Source organism: Aquarana catesbeiana, linkage group LG03 (genome assembly GCF_042186555.1).
Source record: "Aquarana catesbeiana isolate 2022-GZ linkage group LG03, ASM4218655v1, whole genome shotgun sequence".
NCBI classification, from domain to species: Eukaryota; Metazoa; Chordata; class Amphibia; order Anura; family Ranidae; genus Aquarana; species Aquarana catesbeiana.
This window is the reverse complement of record NC_133326.1, coordinates 260,218,655-260,243,197: the sequence shown is the minus strand read 5'-3', so window position 1 is coordinate 260,243,197 and position 24,543 is coordinate 260,218,655. Positions and strand designations below refer to the sequence as shown.

Below are 24,543 nucleotides of genomic sequence, written 5' to 3'. Positions count from 1 at the left end.
CTGGGGGTCCTAGTAGATGATAGCAGCAGCTTGGCATTGCATGCCATTGCTGAGCCTAATAAAGCAAACAGAATATTGGCATGCATTAAAAAGGGGGATCAACTCCAGAGATAAAACGATAATTCTCCCGCTCTACAAGACTCTGGTCCGGCCGCACCTGGAGTATGCTGTCCAGTTCTGGGCACCAGTCCTCAGGAGGGATGTACTGGAAATGGAGCGAGTACAAAGAAGGGCAACAAAGCTAATAAAGGGTCTGGAGGATCTTAGTTATGAGGAAAGGTTGCGAGCTCTGAACTTATTCTCTCTGGAGAAGAGACGCTTGAGGGGGGATATGATTTCAATTTACAAATACTGTACTGGTGACCCCACAATAGGGATAAAACTTTTTGCAGAAGAGAGTTTAATAAGACTCGTGGCCACTCATTACAATTAGAAGAAAAGAGGTTTAACCTTAAACTACGTAGAGGGTTCTTTACTGTAAGAGCGGCAAGGATGTGGAATTCCCTTCCACAGGCAGTGGTCTCAGCGGGGAGCATTGATAGCTTCAAGAAACTATTAGATAATCACCTGAATGACCGCAACATACAGGGATATGTAATGAAATACTGACACATAATCACACACATAGGTTGGACTTGGACTTGTGTCTTTTTTCAACCTCCCCAACTATGTAATCTAACAAGGCGTTACTAGATCTACTGATTACTAAAAATACAGACCTGATCACAGATGTGAAAATACAAGGCAATTTAGGAAACAGCGATCACAGGTCAATTAATTGGCTTCAGTATAAATCACACAAATAGGAAACACAAGGGAAATACAAAGACTGAATTTCAAAAGAGCCAACTTCCCTAAACTACAAACCTTGCTAGAAGATATAAATTGTTTAAGATTTTATCCCAAAGCATTAGCCAGTGCATCCCATTGGGAAATACATTTAAAAGAGCGAAGTCCTGGATTGTTTAATTCCAATGTAAAAATGTATAAAAAGCAAAAGGAGAAGGCCTTCAAAAAAATACAAGGCTAAGGGATCATCAGCATTCAGACTTTACAAAGAACGCAAGATATGCAAGGGTGCAATTAGAGTGGCTAAGATAAAATGCGAAAGACAGCGGAGGAGAGAAAAAAAAAAAAAAAAAAAAAAAAGGGGAGGACAGACCATATTGGCACCATAAAGAATGAGGAAGGACATCTGGTTACAAAGGATGGGGAGATATTAAAGGTATTGAATTTATTCTTCTCAGTCTTCACGTGGGAATCGGGGGGCTTCAGTAACCAAAACTGCAGTGTTTAACCTCAGGACACATCACAGGAAACACCTCCATGGTTAGAGGACAGAATTAAAATTAGACTTGGGGAACTTAACATTAATAAAATCACCGGGACCAGACGGCTTGCATCCAAAGGTACATAGGGAACTCAGTCAAGTAATTGCCAGCCTATTGTTCCTAATTTTTTTTTTTTTTTTTTTTTTTAACAGACAGTCTGACTGGAATGGTACCAGCTGATTGAGGAGCCAATGTAGCATCAATATTTAAAAAAGGGCCAAAATACATCCCTGGGAATTACAGACCAGTTAGCCCAACATCAATAGTATGCAAGCTCTTGGAGAGGATAAGGGACTCCATACACAAGATTTTAGTAATGAAAACAGTATCATTAGCAATAATCAGCATGGATTCATGAAGAATCGTTCTTGCCAAACCAATCTATTAACCTATGAGTTGGTGATCTGCCATCTAGATAAAGGAAGGCTTGTTGACGTGGTGTATCTGGATTTTGAAAAAGCATGACACAGTTCCCCATAAACATTTACTGTACCATAGGGTGAGTACATGGATTGAAAACTGGCTACAAGGGCGAGTTCAGAGGGTGGTAAATAAATGGAATATACTCGGAATGCTCAGAAGTGGGGTCCCCCAGTGTTCTGAGCTGGGACCAATAGTGTTTAAATTTGTTCATAAACAACCTGGGAGGATGGGGTAAACAGCTCAATCTCTGTATTTGTGGACAACACCAAGCTAAACAGGGCAATAACTTCTCCACAGGGTGTGGAAACCTTGCAAGAAGATCTGAACAAATTACTGGGGTGGGCAACTACATGGCAAATTATGTAGCATAATGCATTTGGGTGGCAAAAATATGAATGCAATCTACTCACTAGGGGGTGAACCTCTGGGGGACTCTAGGATGGAAAAGGACCTGGGGGTCCTAGTAGATGATAGGCTCAGCAATGGCATGCAATGCCAAGCTGCTCCTAACAAAGCAAACAGAATATTGGCATGCATTAAAAGGGGATTCATTCCAGAGATAAAATTCTCCCAACTGGAGTATGCTGTCCAGTTCTGGGCACCAGTCCTCAGTGAGGATGTACTGGAAATGGAGCAAGTATAAAGAAAGGCAACAAAACTAATAGAGGGTCTGGAGGATATTAGTCATGAAGAAATGTTGCGAGCACTGAACTTATTCCCTGGAGAAGAGATGCTTGAGAGGGGATACGATTTCCATTTGCAAATACTATACTGGTGACCCCACAATAGGGATAAAACTTTTCCATGGAAGGGAGCTTAAGACGACACATGGCCACTCACTAAAATTAGAAGAAAAGAGGTTTAACCTTAAACTGCTTAGAGGGTCTTTACTGTAAGAGCGGCAAGGATGTGGAATTCCCTTCCACAGGCGGTGGTTTCAGCAGGGGGGCATCAACAGTTTCATAAAACTATTAGATAAGCACCTGAACGACCGCAACATACAGGGATATACAATACTGACATATAATCACACACATAGGTTGGACTTTGACGACTTTTCAACCTCACCTACTATAACATTAAAAATAAATTCTGTCTACAAACTGTGGTCATGGTTGCAAGACCCTAACAAAGTATTGCATCAGTAATTAAGCAATTTCTTGATTACTTCTCAGTCTGAAATCCCAGCAATCATTCTGTGACTTCAACATCCCTGTTGATATTAACACTCATGCTACTTCCAAACTTCAGTCTAACCTCCTTTGACCTGAAGCAATGGATACATGCTTCTACTCACGGACGGCAATACCCTTGACCCTGTTATCCCCCCCACCTATGCACTCAGTGTTACCTCTACAAACACTTTCCTCTCCGATTACCATTTTATTTGCTTCACACTCTACAGTCCACCTCCTCTCCCTCCAACTGCCTACAGTTGGAAAGCTTTGCCATCAACCCTTCTCAACTGGCACCTACTAAGTCACTGCCCAGGAAATCACTTCAAACATAAGAGTGATACAATTCATGAGGCTCTGCTGTACAGATACCTTCTTCACCCAACACTCCATGTCCACAGATACAATTACTTCTGTGGATTATACTTCTATGCTACACTAACCTGCATCTTCAATCTCACTTTCTTCTGGAACCTTCCTCAACGCCCCATCTCCTTGCTCCCTTTCTATCCAAACCCTTTTCATTTGTAGACCAGACATTCACTCACCGAGAATAACCTTCTTGATCCCCTTTAGTCTGGATTTCACCAACACTACACAAACTGCTCTCCTAAAACACAAATGATCTACTAACGGCCAAAACCAATAGACACCGTTCCATACTCCAGGGCCTCTGCTGCCTTTGATACGGTTTATCACCCACCCCCCAAAACTCCACCTTTGGTCTGAATGTACCGTTTGTTGGTTCTTTTCCTACTTACCTACCTCGACCACACCTTTAGAGTTACTTGCAATTCTACTTCCTCCTCACATCTTCCTTTCTTTGTTGTGGGTCCCAATTTTCTGTTCTTGGACCGCCCCCTATTCTCAATCTACACTCCTCCCTGGGTCAGTTGACAGTCTCATATGGCTTTCAATACATTTTTTATGCCAACACCCAAATCTCTCCCCTTCAGTCTCATGTATCACTAAATTACTAACAGACAGCCTGGATGTCACACCACTCCCCCAAACTCAGTCCATCCAAAACCAAGCTTATAAAAATCTCCCATGTGCCCCTTCCCCTGAACGCTCTGTAAAGATCAATGGCACATCAGCCCATCCCTGCATACCAAGGTTCTAGCTGTAATCCTGTACTCTGATCTACCCTTTAGGCCAGTGGTCATCAACCTAAGTCCTCAAGTACCCTCAACAGGCCATGTTTTGGGAATTTCTTGGATAAAATAGCTATCCAAAATAAAGCCATTGACTGATTTAAAGCACCTGTGCAAGATAAAGGAAAACCCTGTTGGGGGTACTTGAGGACTGAGGTTGAGAAGCACTGCTTTAGGCCTCATGTCCAATCACTGTCCAGATCTTCCTGCCTCAACATCTCCAAAATAGGCACCTTTCTCACCAATGACACCACAAAGCTCCTGGTTCATACCCTGATCATCCCTCCCCACGTCTACTAAAACTCCTTCTCATTGACTTACCTTTACATGGTCCATCCCCTTCAGTCCATTATGAATGTTGCCGCTAGGCCCATCCGCCTTAGCAACTGCTCAGTGTCTGCTGCTACTCTGGCAATCCCTCCACTTGCTTCGCTCACCCAACGAATTAACTTCAAAATAACTTGCAAAGCCATCCACAACTCAACCCCCAGTTACATCACTAGCCTAGTCTCAAAATACCAAATAGATTTTTCCTCCCGAGACCTCCTGCTCTCTAGCTCCCTCGTCACCTCCTCCCCTTAAAGGACTCCCTCCTCTCCCCCCCCCCCCCCCCCCCCCCCCGAGCCTCTCACATGCTATGGAACTCCCTCCCCAATCTGTCCGCTTATCTCCTACTGTTTGCTTTTAGACAATCCCAGAAGTCTATTCTGCACACACCTAACTGCTGTACATTTTTCTTCATCAGCTCATCCCCCACAATTACCTTTCGCATCACATGGCCCTCTGTCCTAGATTGTAAGCTCTAATGAGCAGGGCCCCAGATTCATCCTGTATTAAATTTTATTACAACTGTACTGTGCCCTCATGTTGTAAAGCACTGCTCAGACTGCTGGCGCTACATAAATCCTGTAGAATTCTAAATCCAACCCCATTTGCTCCATCAGGAAGTACAGAAAGGTATCTTGCTGCTGAAAGTAGTGAGGAAAAAGCTGTAGAAGTGGGCATTCTATGCCAATACGAGGTAGTATAACGAACCTTCAGGAGGGCTGAAGAAGTTGAAGAATGAGTCATTGGGAACAGTTTTTGTCACAGTCCTTACTGTACCACGGCCCTTATGTTTTTGTTTCTTCTTTATGGTTTTTAAAGTAACATTTTTGCCTTTCTTCCAGTCAATCTGGCATCTGTAAGAAACAGTTCAAAACAATTACTGGAGGCTGACATATGCAGTTTCTTGCAAGTTACCGCACAGAGTGGGACTTCAGAAGTAAAGCAACGATATGATCTATAACTGCAAACTAACAAGCAGCGATTCCAAAGGCTCTTTACCTTAATACATAAACACAAAACACACACACACAGTTCAGCTCCCCCAAATATTTACCCGAGCCCAATCGAGCACTGCCCTCTCCTCACAGGCTGACAGTAGCAGGAGCCATTGGCTCCTGCTGCCATCAAACAAGAAGGAGGGTGTAGAGGGGGGCAGGATGTGCGCCAATAGATACACAGTCCAGCTGGGGGGAATAGAGCACGCATGACTGCCTCCATAGCAAGCAGCACAGGGGACCCCAGAAGGGGGGGTTGCAGGGGACCTCCTGTGCAAAGCCTTTGCACAAAGCAGGCAAGTAAAACATGTTTTGATCATTCACTGGATGACAGCTTCACTATTTCAGAGGGGTTTGATGCTACCACCTTCAGTAGCAAGACACTAGGTGCTACTGAAAACTAAAGCACACTTAAGGGAGGCGGAGGCATGGGCAAGGGGAGCAAAGGCATGGGCAAGGGGAGCAAAGGCTGGTCCTTGGATTGATTAAGGGCCAGGTCTGCATTGGCAGTGTCTTTCAGCATCCCCTGGTCTGTCTTTTGTTCAGGTGGCTTCACTGTCTAGACCCCCCCTTTACTGCCTTGGTATCTGAATCTTGTTTTGTCAGCCTTACAAAAACATGCTTTGGAGAATATTCCCATTGCAAAAGGTGGCTTTCTTGGTGGCCATCACATCTGCGCTCTTGTAAGTAACCTTTTGGTTTTGCATAAAGACAAGGTGGTGTTGGTCTCTCACTTTGATATAGTTCTGCCTTCCTTGTGCCGACATCCTTGTGTAAGAGAAGCCACTCCACTGTTTGGAAGCTGTAAGGGCAAGAGTATCTTGTGACTACTGCGCACATTCAGAAGTCTTGATGACTTGTTCATGATTCCAGGGGGCTCTAGATAAGGCCAGGCTGCTTCCTCTTCCACCATTTCCAGATGGATTCTCAGAACGATATCTAGGCCTGCATTTCATATTACTGCACATTCTTCTAGTGAGAAGAGCATCTCCTGGGCTTTCAGTTGAGCAGGTTTGCAAAGTGGTCACCTGGTCATCAATTAACTTGTATGCCAAGTTATACAGAGTTGATGTGGATGCCAGTTTTGGCTGGAAGTTCCTGCAGGTGGTGGTTTGAGTTCCGTCTGAGGTCTGTTCAGAATTCTGTTTTTGATTGAGCCCATCCCTTTAGGATGTCCCATCCGTGAAATCGTGAAGCTGTGTCCTTCAATGAACTCAGAAAAAAAAAAAAAAAAAAGAAGAAGGACTGGAGAACAACTAAAACCACAATTTTATTTTAAAACCAACCACTTGCCGACCATGCTATACCAAAATGCCTGCTACAGCGCAGGCCAGTTCTGATACCCCCATGTCCTAAGGGACACCGCTGATCACAGATCAGGATAAAGGGCCAATCACAGCAGCCTTTTACCACATGATGAGCTGTGTCCAATCACAGCTGACCACCATTCAACCACTTAAGGAACAGAAGAATTCCCCCCTTAATGATCAGGCTTTTTTCCGATGCGGCACTGCATCGCTTTAACTGACAGTTGCAGTGTCGTGCGACGCTGTACCCAAACAAAATTGACGTCCTTTTCCCCAAATAAAGCTCTTTTGGTGGCATTTGATCACCTCTGCGAAAAAACAAAAAAGTCAAATGGAGCACGTCTATGTACAGAATGTCAAAACTAGCACCTGGTTGGCCTGTTCGTAGTAGGGGCAGATTCTCCCAGCAATTGGCTCGCGCTGCTGTCAATCACATCCGATGACGCGGCGCGCCGGGGCCGAGTGATACAGCGAGCGGCTATAGCCGCCGGCTGTATCACGGGAGCGCGCCCGCAAGCACTCACCACCATGCGAGGGAGCTCGCATTAAGGTGGTGAATGCTTGCGGGGAGGAGCTGAAACAGCCGCCGAGGGACCCCAGAAGACCAGGTTCGGGGCCACTCTGTGCAGAACGAGCTGCACAGTGAAGGTAAGTATAACATGTTTGTTATTTTTAAAAAAAAATATTTACCTTTACAACCCCTTTAATTGCACAAGCTTCTGTTGACAAGCATTAAAGAACTGGAACCATTTGTCTAAAAGGGTCAAGTTTTCCACGCCATCATTAGGGTTAACATATCTTAACCTCCTAGGAGTGAGGTTTTTCCTAATATACATTTCAAATGAGGCTATGTCCCACCACAGCCTCACTTGTTTCTCCATATCTGATTGGAGTGGTTTAAAACCCCTTTCCAGATCTATATTAGGGCTAGGTGCTTGTTGGAACAGTTCAACATTAATCTGGCGTCTCTTCATAAAATTGAAAACATCCATGGCTAATTATTTATGGCTTACATAATAATTGCAGTAATTGTTTGGTATAAAACATATATTCAGATTAATACTTGCATAATGGGTAATATCTAAATCAAGTTGGCAAAGCCATTTTATTTTAGTATTAAACTTGTTTATATTGTATTTAATGGCATAATACAAGCTCTTTGTCTGCTCATCACCGGCACTGAGGCTGTTAATTATTCCATTGATCTCCTCTGATACTAATGAAAGTAACACAATTTAAGTACAACCATCCAGTGAACCAAGTACGCTTCCTGATGACGTGTTAAACTAAACGTACGTCGAAGCGATACTTGGTCATGTTACTACATTACAACCGGTCCCTCTGGTTGTCATCCGTCGTAGGTGGAATGCATGCCAGCTCTCATTGCGGGACATTCATTCATATCTTTGGCTACGCTTTCAGCCTCAGTGCCGGGCGATGGCACCAACAATGTAAGCAGCCATTTGGCTGTTTGCATTCTTTTTAAATAAATGGGATTACACTATTGGTTTTCCTCGCTCTTTTCCATATCCAGTCCCTGATCCCTGGTGGAGAGGGGATTATCCAGTCTACAGTCTCCATTATGCAGCAAGCAAAATCTTGCTACTGCCCATTTGACATTTTTCAGTAATTAGGTCAACATCTGGTAAGCTGCCACCCTTATATTGAGCACATTTGGGTGATGGTATATTCGGTGAAGGTGTTCCCATTTATTTCCAGGATTGGAAGATTCATAGAAGATTCATCTTGATTCTTTCCTTTGGTCCAAATGCATTATATTGAATTTTCACGATCACACTCCTGAGGATTGTTTGATGTGTGCGTTTATGTGCACAGGATTGCCGTTTTGATTTAAGCAGATCCATTTTGTTTGCAATGCGGACCAACTGAGTCAGTTAGACTAATTTGTCACTGTTTAAGTAGGCAGGCTGGTACTTTCACTTGCATACTATATTAATTTCTATATTTTTTAATTTCACTTTCCCAACTCTCATAAAACAGTTTCACATCAAGCACCCCCTACCAATTTTGTTCCATGTTCTGTCAAATTAAATGATGCAAATCCTCAAACAATCCATGTTAATTCCAGGTTGTGAGGCAACAAAACACGAAAAATGCCAAGGGGGGTGAATACTTTTGAAAGGCACTGTACGTCAGGCTCTTTACAGGCATCAGAGATGCGGTGTGTCAGCACCAACCGCCTTGCTGCTCTGGCTTATCCTGCTGGACATCATATGGCATCCAGTCAGGATAATGCCACCACTTTCCGGCCGTCATTCTGCCATATGGCAGGCAGTGGTTAACCACTTGCCAACTGCCCCATCGCAGGATCACATGTGATCTTACAGGGCAGCCATGCAAGATCACATATATAAGTGATCATGCACTTTCAGGAATCGGGTGCTGTGGCTCGCTCCAGCTGTGATTTTACAAGTGGGAGCTCATCAGCAGGTCCCATGGACCCAATGATCGTTCGGTACGCACACACAGATTGACAGTCTGCCTATGCAAACAAGGTTGATTGCCGTTCTGTCAGTACAGAAGCCATGGATCCTGTGTCTGTAAAGCAGAAATACCGATCTATGCTTTCCACTAGTAAAAGCACCTCCCCTACTACACTGAAACCATCCATGCCTTCCACTAGTAAAAGCACCTCCCCCACTACACTGAAACACACCATCCAGGCTGAATGAATTTCCCCCCTTCTGTGATTTGTCAGCTCACTTAGTGGCCAAAATGCAGTACATTTCTCAGTTCAGAAAACTATACTGCATTTTGGCCACTAGATGGCTCAATCATAGGAATTAATCCAATAAAAAAAAAAAAAAAAAAAAGCGTGCAGAAGCGTGACATTTTCCAACTTTTAATAAATACACAAAATAGCTAATCTGCCATCTATAGCCAAGCATCAAAGTCAGTGTGCCATTTGAAACACCATTTGCTGAATTTAAAAGTTAGAGCTTCTAAATATGAAAAAAAAAAAAACACACACACACACACACACACACACACACACCTTACCCTGTACAGCCCATAATTTCAGGTCCATCAAATGAGAAGGGATCAGTCTCATCAGGCTCCGACCTCATTTTATACGTTTTTGTCAACACTTCATTTGAAAAGAATTCATTAGGCTCAAAATGAAACTCTAAGGTGAAACTCTGGGGGTACGAAAACACAGAAAACAAGTCAGTAAACTACTAGATTAGGGAGGGGAAAAAAAAAAAAAAAAAAAGCAGCAAGTTTCTTCCCCAAAACTTTACTTAGAGGGAACAAGCCATTTCAGGTTTTCAGTTTTGCGTGACCATGGGGAGTAGTACAAACTTTACTCAGCATAAATTCATAGAAAAAAATAAATGCGTTAAAAACCATGCATTTTGTAACATGTTACACCCATATTCATGGCCTAAAATGTTACAAATGTACCGGCCCCCACTCCCCAGTTTTGGCAACAAGCAGGGGGATCTTCCCACCCTGCACTGCCACAATTTAAAAAAAAAAAAAAAAAAAAAAAAAAAAAAACCCCCACACGTGTGAGGCTCCGGACGCACCAGTGTTCCATGAATGAACGTACTATAACTATTAAAGCATTTGTGGCTGTAGGCTTGCAGTTCTCAATGAACTACCACAGCACTGTTGAGTGCTGTGGTAGTTCATGGATTCTTCCCACCAATGTAAAACTGCCAGTGTGTATATAGAGCCACAAAATGTGTATGTTGCAAAAAACAAAAAACAGTGAAACATGTCAATTTGAGAACCTCTTGGGGTTCAGTGGTGTAATGGTTGTGCGCATTGGGCCTATGAAAAGCTATATTCAATATCATTTTGTTCATGCCTCCCCTCATCTCAGCCATGTTAGGTGAAGGGCATAAGCCACAATGGCCTGTCTCCCCCATCTTCCTTCACACAATACACTGTTATCTAATGCCAGAACCTCAGTCTATTGATTGGACACAGGCCCTTTCCATTAACCAATCCACATTACCGTCTAGAAACCCTAATAAAACCATCACCCTCACAAGTTTGAGTAACTGGAGTTTTCCACGACACTTGCAGTTTTACCCCCAATCAAAAATGTACCTATCTGGGACAGTCAGAGTGACATCCCAGAAACCACTCAGACACTTAATTGGTCAGATGGGCTCTGTCAACACCCCTTTGACACCAGAGGGGGGGGGGGGGGGGGGGGGGGGGGAAGAGGAATGCCAGTTTGACAGCTCACATCAAACCAAGGAACACCCAACAGGACTTGTGAGCCACTGTTGCGTTTCTGCTTATTCACTGGACTTTACTGAAACCAGGACATTCAAGTATTCTTAAATTTTCAGCCTTTTTATGTATTGCTCTGTTGCATTATTGGCCATTTCTCTAATACCCTTTTCCTGTAAATGATTTGTACAACTGACCTTTTCATTATTAAATATTTTGAAGTGGTAGCCTCCCTGGCGGTTTTCCCGAGTGTGGCTCGGGGTTAAAATTCAGGACCATTAGCGGTAACCCCGAGCCACACTCGGGATCGCATTGCAGGATCCTGGGGCGGCGTTACTTAACTTGTCCCCAGGATCCTGCGATGTCACCCGCAGTGTCCGAGGGCTCCGTCCTCCTCCGAAGCCTCTCCGTACCAGGCTCCGTTCCCTGCGAGCGGCGCGACACACGGGGGCGGAGCCTGGCGGCAAATTAAAAAAAAGTAAAAATCATAACACATACAGTACTGTAATCTTACAGATTACAGTACTGTATGAAATGATTTCACATCCCTTTGTCCCCAGTGCTTTGGCCCATGCCCTGCATGCAGTTTTACATGATATACACTGTTCTTTCTGCCTGGAAACTGGAGATTGTCCATAGCAACCAAAAAGTGTCCCTTTACATCAAAAGTGGCTTTAGACCAGCTAGAAAACAGCGATAGTAAATTAGAACACTTGCAGAATTGAGCGATAGTGAATTGTGGGGAAATTTATTTTATTACTATTTTTATTATTTTTATTATATTATAATTTATGTTTTTGGGTTTCAAACTTTCATACCCGGGATATCTACTAGACTCTGGTTTGGACAGATTTAAGTGTGTTATTGTTAAGATTTACAGACCTACAATATAAAAACGCCAAATTTCCATGCAAAATAATTGTACCGCTTTCAGCACCTAAAATCCGAAATAATCATACCGCCAGGGAGGTTAAAATGGTCTCTTAAAGCAATTAAAGTGGTTGTAAACCCGGGGAAAACAAAAACACCCTGCAAGACAAAGGCATAATAAGCTAGTATGCATAGCATACTAGCACATGAATTACTTACCCGAGAACGAAGCCCCTGCAGGCGTCCTAGTATCCCCCTCCGGCCGGCGACCTCTCCTGGGGGTTACTTCCGGGTATTGCGGCTCCAGCACTGATTGGCTGGAGCCGTGATGACTTCACTCCCGTGTATGCGCAGGAGCGGCACAGTACAACTGAAGCAACGGCACGTGCATACCATTGCTTCAGTTGGCTTAAGTGCGCATGTGCCGATGGCGTCGCAAATACAGGGATATCTCCTAAACCGTGCAGGTTTAGGAGATATCCAGTGCAGCTACAGGTAAGCCCAATTATAGGCTTGCCTGTAGTTTAAAGTTGTAGTAAAGGGTTTACAACCACTTTAATACAAGCTAAAAGAATCCCCATCTCTTGAAGAGTGCTACAGTATGTAATAAATCTCTGAATATACCTGTGGCGACCATCTGTACAGATGGTCGACTAAAAGTCAGCGGTGGCAGCTAATCAACTTAACCCAGTGGCAATCTTTCTCAGACTGCTGGCAGTTAGATTGTGGCCTCGGGAACTGGAAAAGCTTGGTGCAGGGCGTAGCCATGAGTGGCATTGTTAAGCAGAGTGACAGCATGGCGTAAGATTGGCCAGCCCTTTGTCACAAGATGGTGAGAAGGGCACGGGTCGTACATTTGCTTTTCACATGGGTAAAGGTCCTCTTTGGGGGAACATTTTTCTTTGAATGTATTGGGAGCACTGAAAATTGGATTGATGGATCACAGGTGGACATTTTTCACTCATATTGTTTGGTGTTTATTTTAGCAAAACACACACGCTTTGTAGCTCTATATACATTAAAAAAAATTTGGGGAAATAGACAGCCGATATACCACAGTATATAAAAAGGTGTATAAAAGTGCAATTTATAGTCTGAAATGTTCACTTTGGTGCTTAAATCTGCAAGTTAAAGAATATGCAAACCCAACATTCCATATTGCCGATGTGCCTGCTGTACCATGTACTTGTATGCAAAATGTAACCTGTTCTTTGTATTGCTTCCTTGTATGAAATCTCTGGTGTTGCTGTCAGCCCCTCTTCTTTTCTATTAAAATATGACCAAACTAAGCAGGAGAACTAGGAAGCAGGTGGTCAGTTCATTCTGCTCTTCAATGGTCAGACTTATGTGCCACTCCCTGCACAGCCATTTACCGAAAAGATCAGTGTTTTGTTGCTTCTTTTCCCCCACCTCACTTTAAAATTTTTTTTTTTTTTTAAATCTGTATATATTTTTATACATACAAAATGTTTGCCTTTCCTTTTCGATTTTACACTGAACGAGCCGTTTTACAAGGTGAGGGTTTACATACATTTTGACACTGGTGCATGAAATTTGTTGAACACTGCTCAATCTTACCATTGGCTGACCGACATCTGAAAACTTTACTTTTATGTCCTTTAAATGCTTTAGGATGGGCTCATCATGCTCCTTAAAAACGAGAAGAAAGTTTAGTCAAAATGCAAACAACATTTATACATTTTATAGATAACATGCTATTAAGGCATACCTGGACCATATCGCTCAAAAGATCAACATTTTTAAATACAGTTAACCAGAATTCTGGAATTCCTTTGGGGTCTTCTTTCTCTTCGTCTTTTTTCTCCTCTTCAACTTTAGCTTTCTCTTTCATCTCCTCCTTGAAAGAAAACTGCTATTAAAATGTTGCTCACAGTGTAATGAGTGCTAAGCAACCCTGAAGCCTGAGTTAAAAAGCAGCAACCTTATCCTGGTTAATTTAGCCTGTAGAAATCACTTACCATATATACACTTGAGTATAAGCTGACTTTTTCAGCACATTTTTTTATGCTGAAAAAGCCCCCCCCCCCACCCCCCCTAAGGGGTTTGATAATACTCTTTTTTTCAATTGACATCTCTGGTGTTGGAGCCATGCTTCATGTCAGTCCACTTGTTGCAACAGCTCTCCAAGGTACGATCACTCCTTTTTACCTACATACTAACAAGCAGATTTAATCTGCTGCAGGTGTTAGTAATGAAAATTTACAGGGCGATTCCATAATTTTTTCCTCAGAATTGAGCGATTCCATAATTTATTCCCTGTGCTTGTTCTATAAATATGTTACTGGCCACCACAATTTTTCTTGATTTCTTTTAGTTTCTTAAAGCCAGAGAGTTGCCATTTGAAATGCCTTTAGTTTTTGGCCATGTCTGATCTGCTTTTTTCTACAACAATAAACTGAAGGAACATCCTCAGGGACTGGCGATTCCATAATTTTTGCCAGGGGTTGTAGTACATCACTACGTTAGTGTTTGTCAAGCGACAATTTGTGGATAGTATGCTAGACAAAATCCTGCACACGTCCTTTTGACAAAAATCAGACCGTGTGTGTACGAGGCTTTAGTTTATTTGCATCATAGCACACAAAAAAAAAATGCTGTGAACAAGGATTTGGCTGAAAGTATAACAATTCCATGTGTAGTCTGATAGCAAATCATATTTAGGACATCCTATACAGGAGGCAGGACAGAATGACTAAAAACAGCACGATGTATCAAAAATTTGAAGCATGCAGTAGAATAAAAATGTATCATATTTAGGAATATGTGACAGCGAGAGGGTCGACTTCACTTAAAACATTTCTGAACCCCTACTTCCCAACCTTTACCACTTGTTACTAGGCGAGGGATCAGTGATGCCCTCTAGGTTGTCAACAAAAACTTGCTGCGTCAGGAGTCTGGAGCTCTACTAGAAAAATCTACCCAGTCTTGAGAGCCCAAAGACCCAGAATCAGACCTCTTGCCAGAACCAAAAAGTAGCAGAGGTAATCAGAACCTTCCAACAGGTTTGAACTGCACCCTGCATCTCAAAAAGCTAATCTAAAGTTAGAATAGCAGAGAACTTCCAACACAGAAACTTGAGCTGGTGAAAACTGACAGATGGCTTTCCCCTCACCTGGGGGTAGTTTATCCACTTTTGTTGCATCCAAAAGTGGGAAATTAGCAAAAGACTGGCTCCATCTAAAACAAGGTAAGAGGTTTATGGAGCAACTGGTGAAAAGCCCTTTCCCTTGGGTAAAAATCCAGGAGTTGATTTCACTACCTCTTCCCCTAAAGTCAATACTTGGAAACCCTTTATTCCCCCCAAAATTACACTATTGATTTTTGAAACTTTGTTTAAAGACCACCTACAATTTAACACTTCCTTATAGATTCAGGGATTAAATCCCATCAGGTTGTTCGAGTTAAAAAAAAAAAAAAAAAAAAAAACACAAAACACACACACACACACACACACACTTTCTTCAAATCCTGAATTTGTTGTACAACCACCACACTAGACCTCCAATTCAAAACTGGTAACCTGTAGAAAAATTTTTAAACATCGCCTGTGGAGATTTTTAAGTGCCAAAGTTTGTTGCCATTCCACGAGAAGGCACAATTTTGAAGGATGACATGTTGGGTATCCATTTACTCAGCGTAACTTTACTGTTTTTTTTTTTTTTTTTTCTTCGCTGATAATCAATGAGCATGAATACCTTATACAGCCCACTTCCTGTTTCTGGTATTTAAAAAACCTAGGCTTAAGACATCATGCACAGCTCTCTCGTGAGCTTGCCAGGAAGGGAGGGGGGTGAGCCATAAGAGGCCCAATGAGAGCTGCAGAGCTGGAGGTGTGCCTGTGTGTAAAACCAGGAAGTAGATTCAGCTGCCCACAGTTAAAATGGATGCAGCCAGACTCAGTGGAGGGAAGATTTCTGCAGCATATTTGGCAAGTACAGAAGCAGAGTAAATCTGGAAGTCCCCTCTATTACCCTATGCAGAGGTCAAGCACCATGTCTTTGGTCATATTTTAAGAAAAAAAAAAAAAAAAAAAACCCTCACAACCATGCAGACCAATACCATGTAGAAAGAAAAAAAAAAAAAAAAAAAAAAAAAAAGTCTAGGAACCACGAGCAAAGTTCTACCTTTCTCCTACTGGGTGACCTACTTACAAAATGGAAAAAAACTTTTCAGTTGACTGACCCCCACAGCCCATTTCTCCTCCCTGTCCATCTAATCTTCTTCCTTTTAACTTTAAAACCCCTTTTGTACTAAACCTAGCCTTCAAATGTTTTTTGCATTGCCTCCATCTGTCCCATGTCCTGATTCAGGCACTTAAAATTATGCTTATTTAACCACTTGAATATGGCACCCATTATAGGTATGCCACCTTTACCTGACAAAATACCTTACTCTGTGCCACATGCGGGCTTCACTACCTCAGCTCCCATGACAGATAATCCTAGCAGCTCCTGTCCTGCAATACCGCATGTTATTGCATTCTACCCTCATGCAAGTTATTGGGATTGTATATTCCTTTCCTTTATTCAATCCTCTTGATGTTGGAATCAAATATCAGATTTATTGGCACTTGTAACGACACCCCGAGTATGAAAGGGGTTAAAGCCGTTTAGGACATTCCATTTCAAAAAACACAGAGGCAGCTACGGAACACTCCAATCAGCCGAACAAGAAACTCATGAATAATTCCCTCATTCTTCTCTTGGTCACCCGGCGCCCAACAGTGACTCCTGCTATTGATACCTTATATGCACCTACTGCAATGTTCTGTTAAACTTTGTGACAATAAATAAGTCTATACTTTTACCCAAATTGTCTTACTTGCCTCAAAGCCCCAAACCTTCCCTCTTCAATTTGCTGATATAGGGATGGAGACATGATTACATGTGCCTCATTTTAAGTCCCACCTATTTTTTCCCTTTCCTACAAGTACCTTACTTGTGCCTTTCACATCAGTTTTTCTACACACAAAATCATGAGGGACTCTTCACACCGATTAATTGATGGTCCCGCTGCGCTTTGCAAAATCTTTTGCTGCAGAACAAAAAAAAAAAAAAAAAAAAAAAAAAAAAAAAAAAAAAAAAAAAAAAAAAAAGAGTGTTCAAAAATACATAGAGTACTCACTGAAATTTCCTCCTCTTCATCTATTTTCCACTCACATTCCTCCTCTGTAGGCTCATATGTAGCATTTATGATCTGGCTTCTCTAAAAATTAAACATTTAAAGTTAGTAAAAAGTAAGGTGGAGAATAAGTACAGGTATACACATGAAATGAATGACAAGTTACCTTGTCAAAGAGTGGCTGGTATAAATCGGCATATTTCCGCTCCAATGCATGGACTTCTTCATAGAACTTTGCTTCAATCTGTGCACACTTCACCTGAAGATTTTTTAGTGCATTCACTCTTCGCTTAACTACTTTAGGCAAACTACAACAGAAATTTTTTTTTAGCCTCACCACATTGAAATTTCAACTATTGTATATTGTGTTATGATTCCAGATTTTACACACAAGTTCTGTTCTCCATTATGCACATTGTCTTTGCTTTCTAAACACAAATCCTGTCACACGTAGCCATGGGACTGAACTGAGTGATGAGAAATGACATGCTGGCATTTCTTACCCAGTTACTTTGCATCAGCCCAAGAGAAGGGAACACAATTTCCATTCTGGCATCAAAAATGTTACTATACAGATACTGCTTTGCATTATAGCATCTGCAAGCCATTTTATTTTGAGTCACGCCTAAAAACAGACACCAATAGATGCATGTCATTTGTTCGTCAAATAAGCCACACGTTCTACCATTGAGACAACTGTAGTCTGACAGACAAGCCAAGCCTCCTATTTTCTAGCTTAATAAGATACCCTGTGGTGCCTGTTTGAAGGAAAGACCTTTCTATATGAAAGTTTAAAATGTGAGATACCATTTACACAACATAATCCAAGTTTTTTTTTTTTTAAATCTCTAAAAATAGCAAGCATCCCAATTTTTCTTTGAAAATTTTACTTGCACAGCAAGGCCTAGTTTACACCTATGCATTTTTAGGTTTTGCAGAAACAATACAGTCCCATTTATGGGTCACATTCACATATATGCTTTATTTGTAAGGGCCAGAGACTTTTTTCTGGTACCATAGACGTCAATGGATCAAAAAAAAGTGCATTGAAAAACACAAAACGCACCTGGACTATGCAAATAGCCACCTGCATAGGTGTGAACCAGGCCTTATTCTATGATCAGGATCAAGTTTGATCTGGGCATTAGTTTGCACGATTGATGAAGATCTACTGTGCTTTCCTTTAGAAAGTGGACTCACCTTTCAATATAACCTGTAGGAGTACCCACAAGGTCATCTAGCCTTTCCTGCAGGGCAGCAAGAATCTGCGGATTCTGCATCATTTGTGCAGTCAATTGTCTAGCTGGAAGTAGAACAAATAAAAATTTACAAAATTACAATTTTTTTTCCATAGCTGAGTAAATACAAAGCCAAAATAAGAATCAGCCAAGCTCAAGTGTAAAAAAGATCAAATTAGTAAGAAAATACCACTGGAGCGATTGTCTTACATTAGTGATAAAAAAAAAAAAAAAAAAAAAGATCCATTTACCTTTACTATTAGCATCCTCGCCAGTTTCTTCTTCTTCAACTTCTTCTACATCTTCCATATCCTGCTGATCAAGTTCTACCTGATCTTTGCTGTTTAAAGAGAACACGTAATAAGGTTTGTCAATCTTTACCAGGCAAGATACACAGGAGCATCTTCAAAATACCTATAAGCTTATCTAACATGGTCAAAATAATGGTTAACTCCGGCCAAAATGATATTTGGATAATGTATGGAAGCGTTCCAATCTGTCAAGTTTATATTGCTACCTAAGCCCCCATTCCAGATATTTCTCCTTTGCCCCATTACAGCCAACTAGGACTCCCCAGTAGGGGAAACTTGTCCCCATTACATTAGGGATTAAATGCTTTAAAACATTTTGGTGGCAGTGCTCACAAAAACTAAACTGAAAGCATGACATGTTAAAAACTCCTATTCATCCAAAATAAAAATGTAGATTTCAGTAGGCTAATCAATGTAATTCTATATATCTTAGAAAAACTGGTTTCAATTGGTTACAATGCTTTTTAGCAGCCATTTAGGTTAGTAAACAGGCAGCTAGTGGCCAGCTGATGGCAGTGTGCGCACAAGAAAATATAGGAGTAAATAAGCCAAAATCAACCAGTAGAGTAACCAGTAAATCATGAGATGCTATAAAATACAAGTCCTAGCACATCCTGTCTGAAATGCATTGCATGCTGGGAATGGACCAAAAAGCAACTAGCCTACTTGCCATCACTGCTAGGTCAAAATATTAGGTCTGGGTACATCCCTAGGGAGAATGGGAGATTAGGAGTCCATCCAATTACCCTTCCTACAGCTTCCATACTGCAGGGGGTTAATGGCAAAACAGATGCAGCACAGTGCAAAATAGTCTTCTCCCTTCTTTCCAGAAGGATGCCATCACCTCACCTAGGAGCCACTGGCAGAAGAGCAAGTAAGTTTGCTTTTTTCTTTATAGTTTTTCCAGTTTAGTTTAGCTTTTTAGCAAAGGGGAGGGAGCCCAAACTAAATAAGCAGACCTTGCTATTTTAGCGCAATGCCAGCTTTAAAGCAGTATTAACCCAAACCTATTGCAGCATACCAATTCTTGGATGTGATGGCTGCACTAGTTTTTTTAAGGCACTTGTTTCCACTTTGTGATCAGTCAAGTTTTTTTTTTTTTTTAAAAACAAGCTCTCCTGCATGTGAAGCAGCTACATGGATGAGGCAAACTATTTTAACACTGACAGGGGTGCTTACAATGGTCCGCTTATATTTGGGTTTTTTAAACTGATGGGCAGCATGCAACCAGACTTTGTACAAGATGTGTGCATTTTAAGTGCTAGAACTCACTTGAATCCTAGCTGGTAAAATATTACACATTCTATATTCAATGAGATCACACTTCAGCCATAACCACAAAAGGTAGATCCACCACAAAAAGGGAGACAAGATCCACACCTGACCAATAGAAATGAACACACTTACTTGTCTATGTTGGCCATTTTTCAGATTAACACCTGAAAAAAAAAAAAAAAACAAGAGATACTAAATACAGCATGACAGAAAAAAAAAAAGTTTATTGAAATATTCACACTTTCAATCCCCTTCAAAACGGAGGGGGAAAAACCCTTACGACTGAATGCAGTTTTGCAACTTTGACACGTTAGTACAACTTTACATCATCACCGCAACTACTTTGTTATCCAGGTGAATTATACCTTTTTTCTTCCAAGACAAATTAGGCTTTTAATTGGTGGTAAATGGTAATATCTCCCTTTTTTTTTTTTTTTCAAAGGAAAACCTGGCACAATAGTAAAAGCTAAAATTGAGCTGTGTGCATGTATAGCTCTATCACCAAAACCTACTGCCAAAAATGTATTCTTAGGATGATCGCAATAATATCATGTGCATATTTGTACCCTTAGTAAGGCACGGAAACAATAGTGCCCATTTTGCTTTCTTTATCCTTCCCAACACAAACTGATGTGTTGTGATGCCGCTACGAATTTAAAAAAAGCAGTTTTAAAGCCCATCTAGAATACACTGACCTTTGATCCAATACTAGAGCAAACCTTGATCTATTGTTGAAGGGGTTGTAAACCCTCATGGTTTTTCACCTTAATGCATTCTACGCATTAAGGTGAATAACCTTTTGTAGGGCTACAGCTCCCCAGGCCCCCCCCCCCCCCATTTTACTTGCCTGAAAGCCGTCATCTTCCATCCAGGAACAAGCACACCAGCTCTAGCTGGTGTCTCTCGTGTTCTGACTGGATAGATTGACAGGAGCAGGAGCCAATGGCCGACTGCTATCAAATGACAGCGGCGGGGCTGAGTCCTGCATTCTGTGTGAATGGACAGATGCAGTACTCAGGAGTGCAGCCGCAGGGGTGTCCACCGTAGGAGAGCCTTCAACGTGGACACTATGCGGGGGAAGAGCCACCAGCACAGCTGAGGGACCCCAGAAGAGGCAGAACGGGTCTACACTGCAAAATGAACTGCACAGTGGAGGCAAGTATGACATGTTTACTATAAAAATGAGAAGAAAAAAAAAAAAAAAAGGAGGTTTACAACCTCTAAAGTTGCACACTTCTCCTCCAACAAGAAGATGTAATGCATCTTTCTCCAAAAGAACACAGGGGCAGGGCTACACAGTGACTGATCACTGACAGCCAATCACAGCAATCAGATGATCGGGAACCAAGCCTTGGGGTTTCATATTAACTCAAATAAGAATGTTAAAATTCTAAAGAGGTGCAGACAAGCACGACATAGGACATATTTAAAATTAATTTAGCTTTGCAAATTCCCCAGCCCACCTTGCTGCCCCAAGGGCTCATTCACCTGTGCAGCAGAAACTGCCACTTCTCTGAAAAGCGATTCAGGGGTGAGAAAAATAGGTTGCCTCTTATTTAACCCTTTAAACACAGTTGAGGGGCAGTTGCTGAGCAGCCCCGTTGAACTGCATTATTCGCATTCAGCAACAGCGCAGTGCATCAGAAGAGACATGCTGTTCAAGTTCTACTGCAGTTGTGAAGCACAGCATTGCAGCATGTGCACAGCCATGAGCGGCTGTATATTTAGTGTTAAGGCAGGCAATCACGGTTCAACTGCCCCCTGGCTGCACATGTGAAATAACCATCAAGAAACACTGCCCTAATAAATCCAAGTCCTGATCACACCAATGTAGAATAAAACATCTCAACTTAAGATTTTCATTTGTCTCAGTTGACTGTTCACAATACCAGATGCAGGTGTGGCTCAAATCCCACCCTGCTCACTTGATGGCAACTACAACCACCTTCTCCCATACACCTGCAACAGCCATGCTGGGATAAGGCACTGATATTCCAACATAAAGGCTGGCCAACGAGCCATAATCACAGGAAAAAAAGCTCAGATCAGTTTTAGTAAAAGGCACACTTTTAATGTGGTTGTAAACCCTTACAGACCACTTTAACTTTGAGGTAAGCCTAGATTAAGGCTTACCTGTAGGTGCAAGAAATATCTCCTTAACCTATACGGTTAAGGAGATATTTTCCTAAAAACGGGCACCGATTTCTATGGTGCATGCGCACCATAGACAACAGCAAAGGCAATCATGCAGTCACTGACGGCTCCCGCGCGTATGCGCCAGAGTGACGTCATCACTGCTTCGTCCAGCCACAGCACCGATACCCGGAAGTTACTCTGGGTATCATGGCGGTGACAGAGGTGAACAAGGGTTGCTTCGATCTCAGGTAAGTAATTCATAATGAGCTAGTATGCTGTGCATACTAGCTCATTATGCCTTTGTCCTGCAGGGTCTTTTTCTTCCTCTTTAAAGATTTTTTTGGGGGTTAACAAACAGATCCTGTTCCCTTAAAGCCTGTTATACAGCACAGTGCTGTGTCATTTGGCCCCCTGTAATACCTGTCTGATCCTGCCAGTTTCTACCCCCCCGCCCCTACACTGACTCCAATATATCAGGGCTGCCGAGCTCTGACACCGCAGTCAGTACATGCCTCCGTCATCCACAGCCCTCCGCTGTCCTCTCTCTCCCCTCAGTGTGCATTTGTGTCAGCGCCCGCTCCTGCTGCTCTCATAGTCAACATTAAAAAACCCCATACCCTCTGTACGAAAACAAAAAGTCTGTGTCGGTTATATCAAATATACTAATCTGTACTGATAAACAGCAGCTCCCTGCAATCAGCGACTCCTTGGCTCTCTCCTCTCTGGCTGACAGCTGCAGTGCTCAGTCCCACCCACTTGAGCTGTCAGCTAGGCAGAGGACAGGAGAGAGAGAAGGAAACTAATCACAGGAAGATGCGGTGTTATCAATACAGATGAGCATATTTCTGATACAACAGACACAGGGGAAATTATTGTTATAATACAGAGGGGATAGAAGCATTTTATAGGACGTGGCTTAACCACTTTAAGGTCTCCAAACTTTCAAAATTTAACCCAGATTGTTCTTAAAATGTTAAGGGGGGGCAAGAATGTGACTATTAAACAATCGTTTAGACTTGGTGGTCAGTGAGAAAAAAAAAAAAAAGACTTTGCACCTGCAGTCAGTAGAAAGACTAGTCGCAAACTGTGGCAATAAAGCTTCTGCAAAGATAGCAGCTGAGCAGCAATACAGCCTGGAGCTGTTATGAAACGGGTCAAACTCAAGAGGCAAGTCTGCCTTGCTGTACTTGCACACTGAAAGCACTACTGTCACTCAAACCCTAGTTCCATTTTAAACACATACTACCAAATGTTTATTGTACATGGCCTTAAATTCTATTTCAAAACTAATACCATGCACCCACAATGAAACAAGTTTGTAGAATACCTCAAACAAAAATGAGGAACTACAGATAACTAGGTCAGAGCTACATTTAGAGAGATATGTAACCACAAGCCCCATGACAAAACATTAGGCCTACCATCTAAGATCCATTTGTGAGTGTTGGGCAGAAAACACTTGAGGGTTCCAACTAAGCAATTCAGATTTGCCTATGGCTGACTGCAGAATGTTCAATACTACCAAGCAAAGTGGGTCAGTTATGCATCATATGGCTAAACTGGTTGCTGGGGGTATCCTGTCTCCTGCAGACTCCGACCCCCCCGTGCGATCGCGTCGGGCCGCGCCGGCCGGTAATTGAGGCCGCAGCTTTGCGGCCTTCTTCGGTCCTTCTGGAATCTGGCACCATCTTGTGGTGGCTGTTGGTATTACAACCAGCAATGCTAATGCAATACTAATTGAGGCAGCGCTGCGATACCTGCCTGTTTTCACTACCCGCCCATCTCCTTCCCAAAGTAGAGAAGAAAGTGAGTGTGGGGATAGCCTTTTTTTTTTTCGTAATAGCTTTTATTTTTATTTATTTATATTTTTAAAGTAAAAACTGTTTATTTTATTTTTTTTTTCTTAATTAAAATTAATTTATTTGTTATCTCCCTGCTTGGCCCCTTTCCCACAGGCTGTCTGATCAGGTTCGCCTGTCCGTTTTTCAGGCGGACCTGATCGGACCCTTAGGCGCTTTCACACGAGCCGCAGGGGGCGTCGTCGGTAAAGCGGCGCTATTTTTAGCGCCGCTTTACCGTCGTTTTAGTGGCGCTATTCGGCCGCTAGCGGGGCGGTCTTTCTGTGTAAATTTAAGATTAGTTATTTTTTTATATATTGAAAATAAAGCTTTGTCGGTTGTTTAACCACTTCAATACCAGGCACTTAAGACACCTTCCCGCACAGCCCAATTTTCACCTTTCAGCGCTGTTGCAATTTGAATGACAATTGCGTGGTCATGCTACACAGTACCCAAACAAATTTTTTATCATTTTGTTCCCACAAATAGAGTTTTCTTTTGGTGGTATTTGATCACCTCTGCGGTTTTTATTTTTTGCGCAACAAATAAAAAAAAAACAAGTTTTTCTTTGTTTGTTAAATTTTTTTGTAAACAAGTACGCTTTCTCCTTCAATAATGGGCACTGATACGGCGGCACAGATGGGCACTGATGAGGTGGCACCGATGAGGTGGCACTAACAGGCACTGATAGGTGGCACTGGTATGCAGCACTGACGGGTACGTATGGGTGGCACTGACAGGTGGCACTGACAGGTGGCACTGACAGGTGGCACTGACGGGCAATGACAGGTGGCACTGACAGGCAATGACAG

General features: G+C 42.2%; 1 protein-coding gene across 1 annotated transcript in view; it reads right to left on the bottom strand.

Annotated features, from left to right (window-relative positions):
• Positions 1-24,543, bottom strand: part of NAP1L1 (nucleosome assembly protein 1 like 1) — a 45,255-nt gene that overhangs the window by 14,280 nt on the left and 6,432 nt on the right. The window contains exons 2-12 of the mRNA XM_073620017.1: positions 19,890-19,921; positions 18,423-18,511; positions 18,134-18,236; positions 17,100-17,241; positions 16,937-17,017; positions 13,521-13,649; positions 13,370-13,441; positions 9,734-9,873; positions 5,119-5,264; positions 4,214-4,226; positions 3,231-3,237 (exon numbers count right to left, since the gene is read on the bottom strand). Coding sequence (XP_073476118.1) covers positions 3,231-3,237; positions 4,214-4,226; positions 5,119-5,264; positions 9,734-9,873; positions 13,370-13,441; positions 13,521-13,649; positions 16,937-17,017; positions 17,100-17,241; positions 18,134-18,236; positions 18,423-18,511; positions 19,890-19,906 — 939 coding nt within the window. The 5' untranslated portion in view covers positions 19,907-19,921. The remainder of the gene's footprint in view (positions 1-3,230; positions 3,238-4,213; positions 4,227-5,118; positions 5,265-9,733; positions 9,874-13,369; positions 13,442-13,520; positions 13,650-16,936; positions 17,018-17,099; positions 17,242-18,133; positions 18,237-18,422; positions 18,512-19,889; positions 19,922-24,543) is intronic.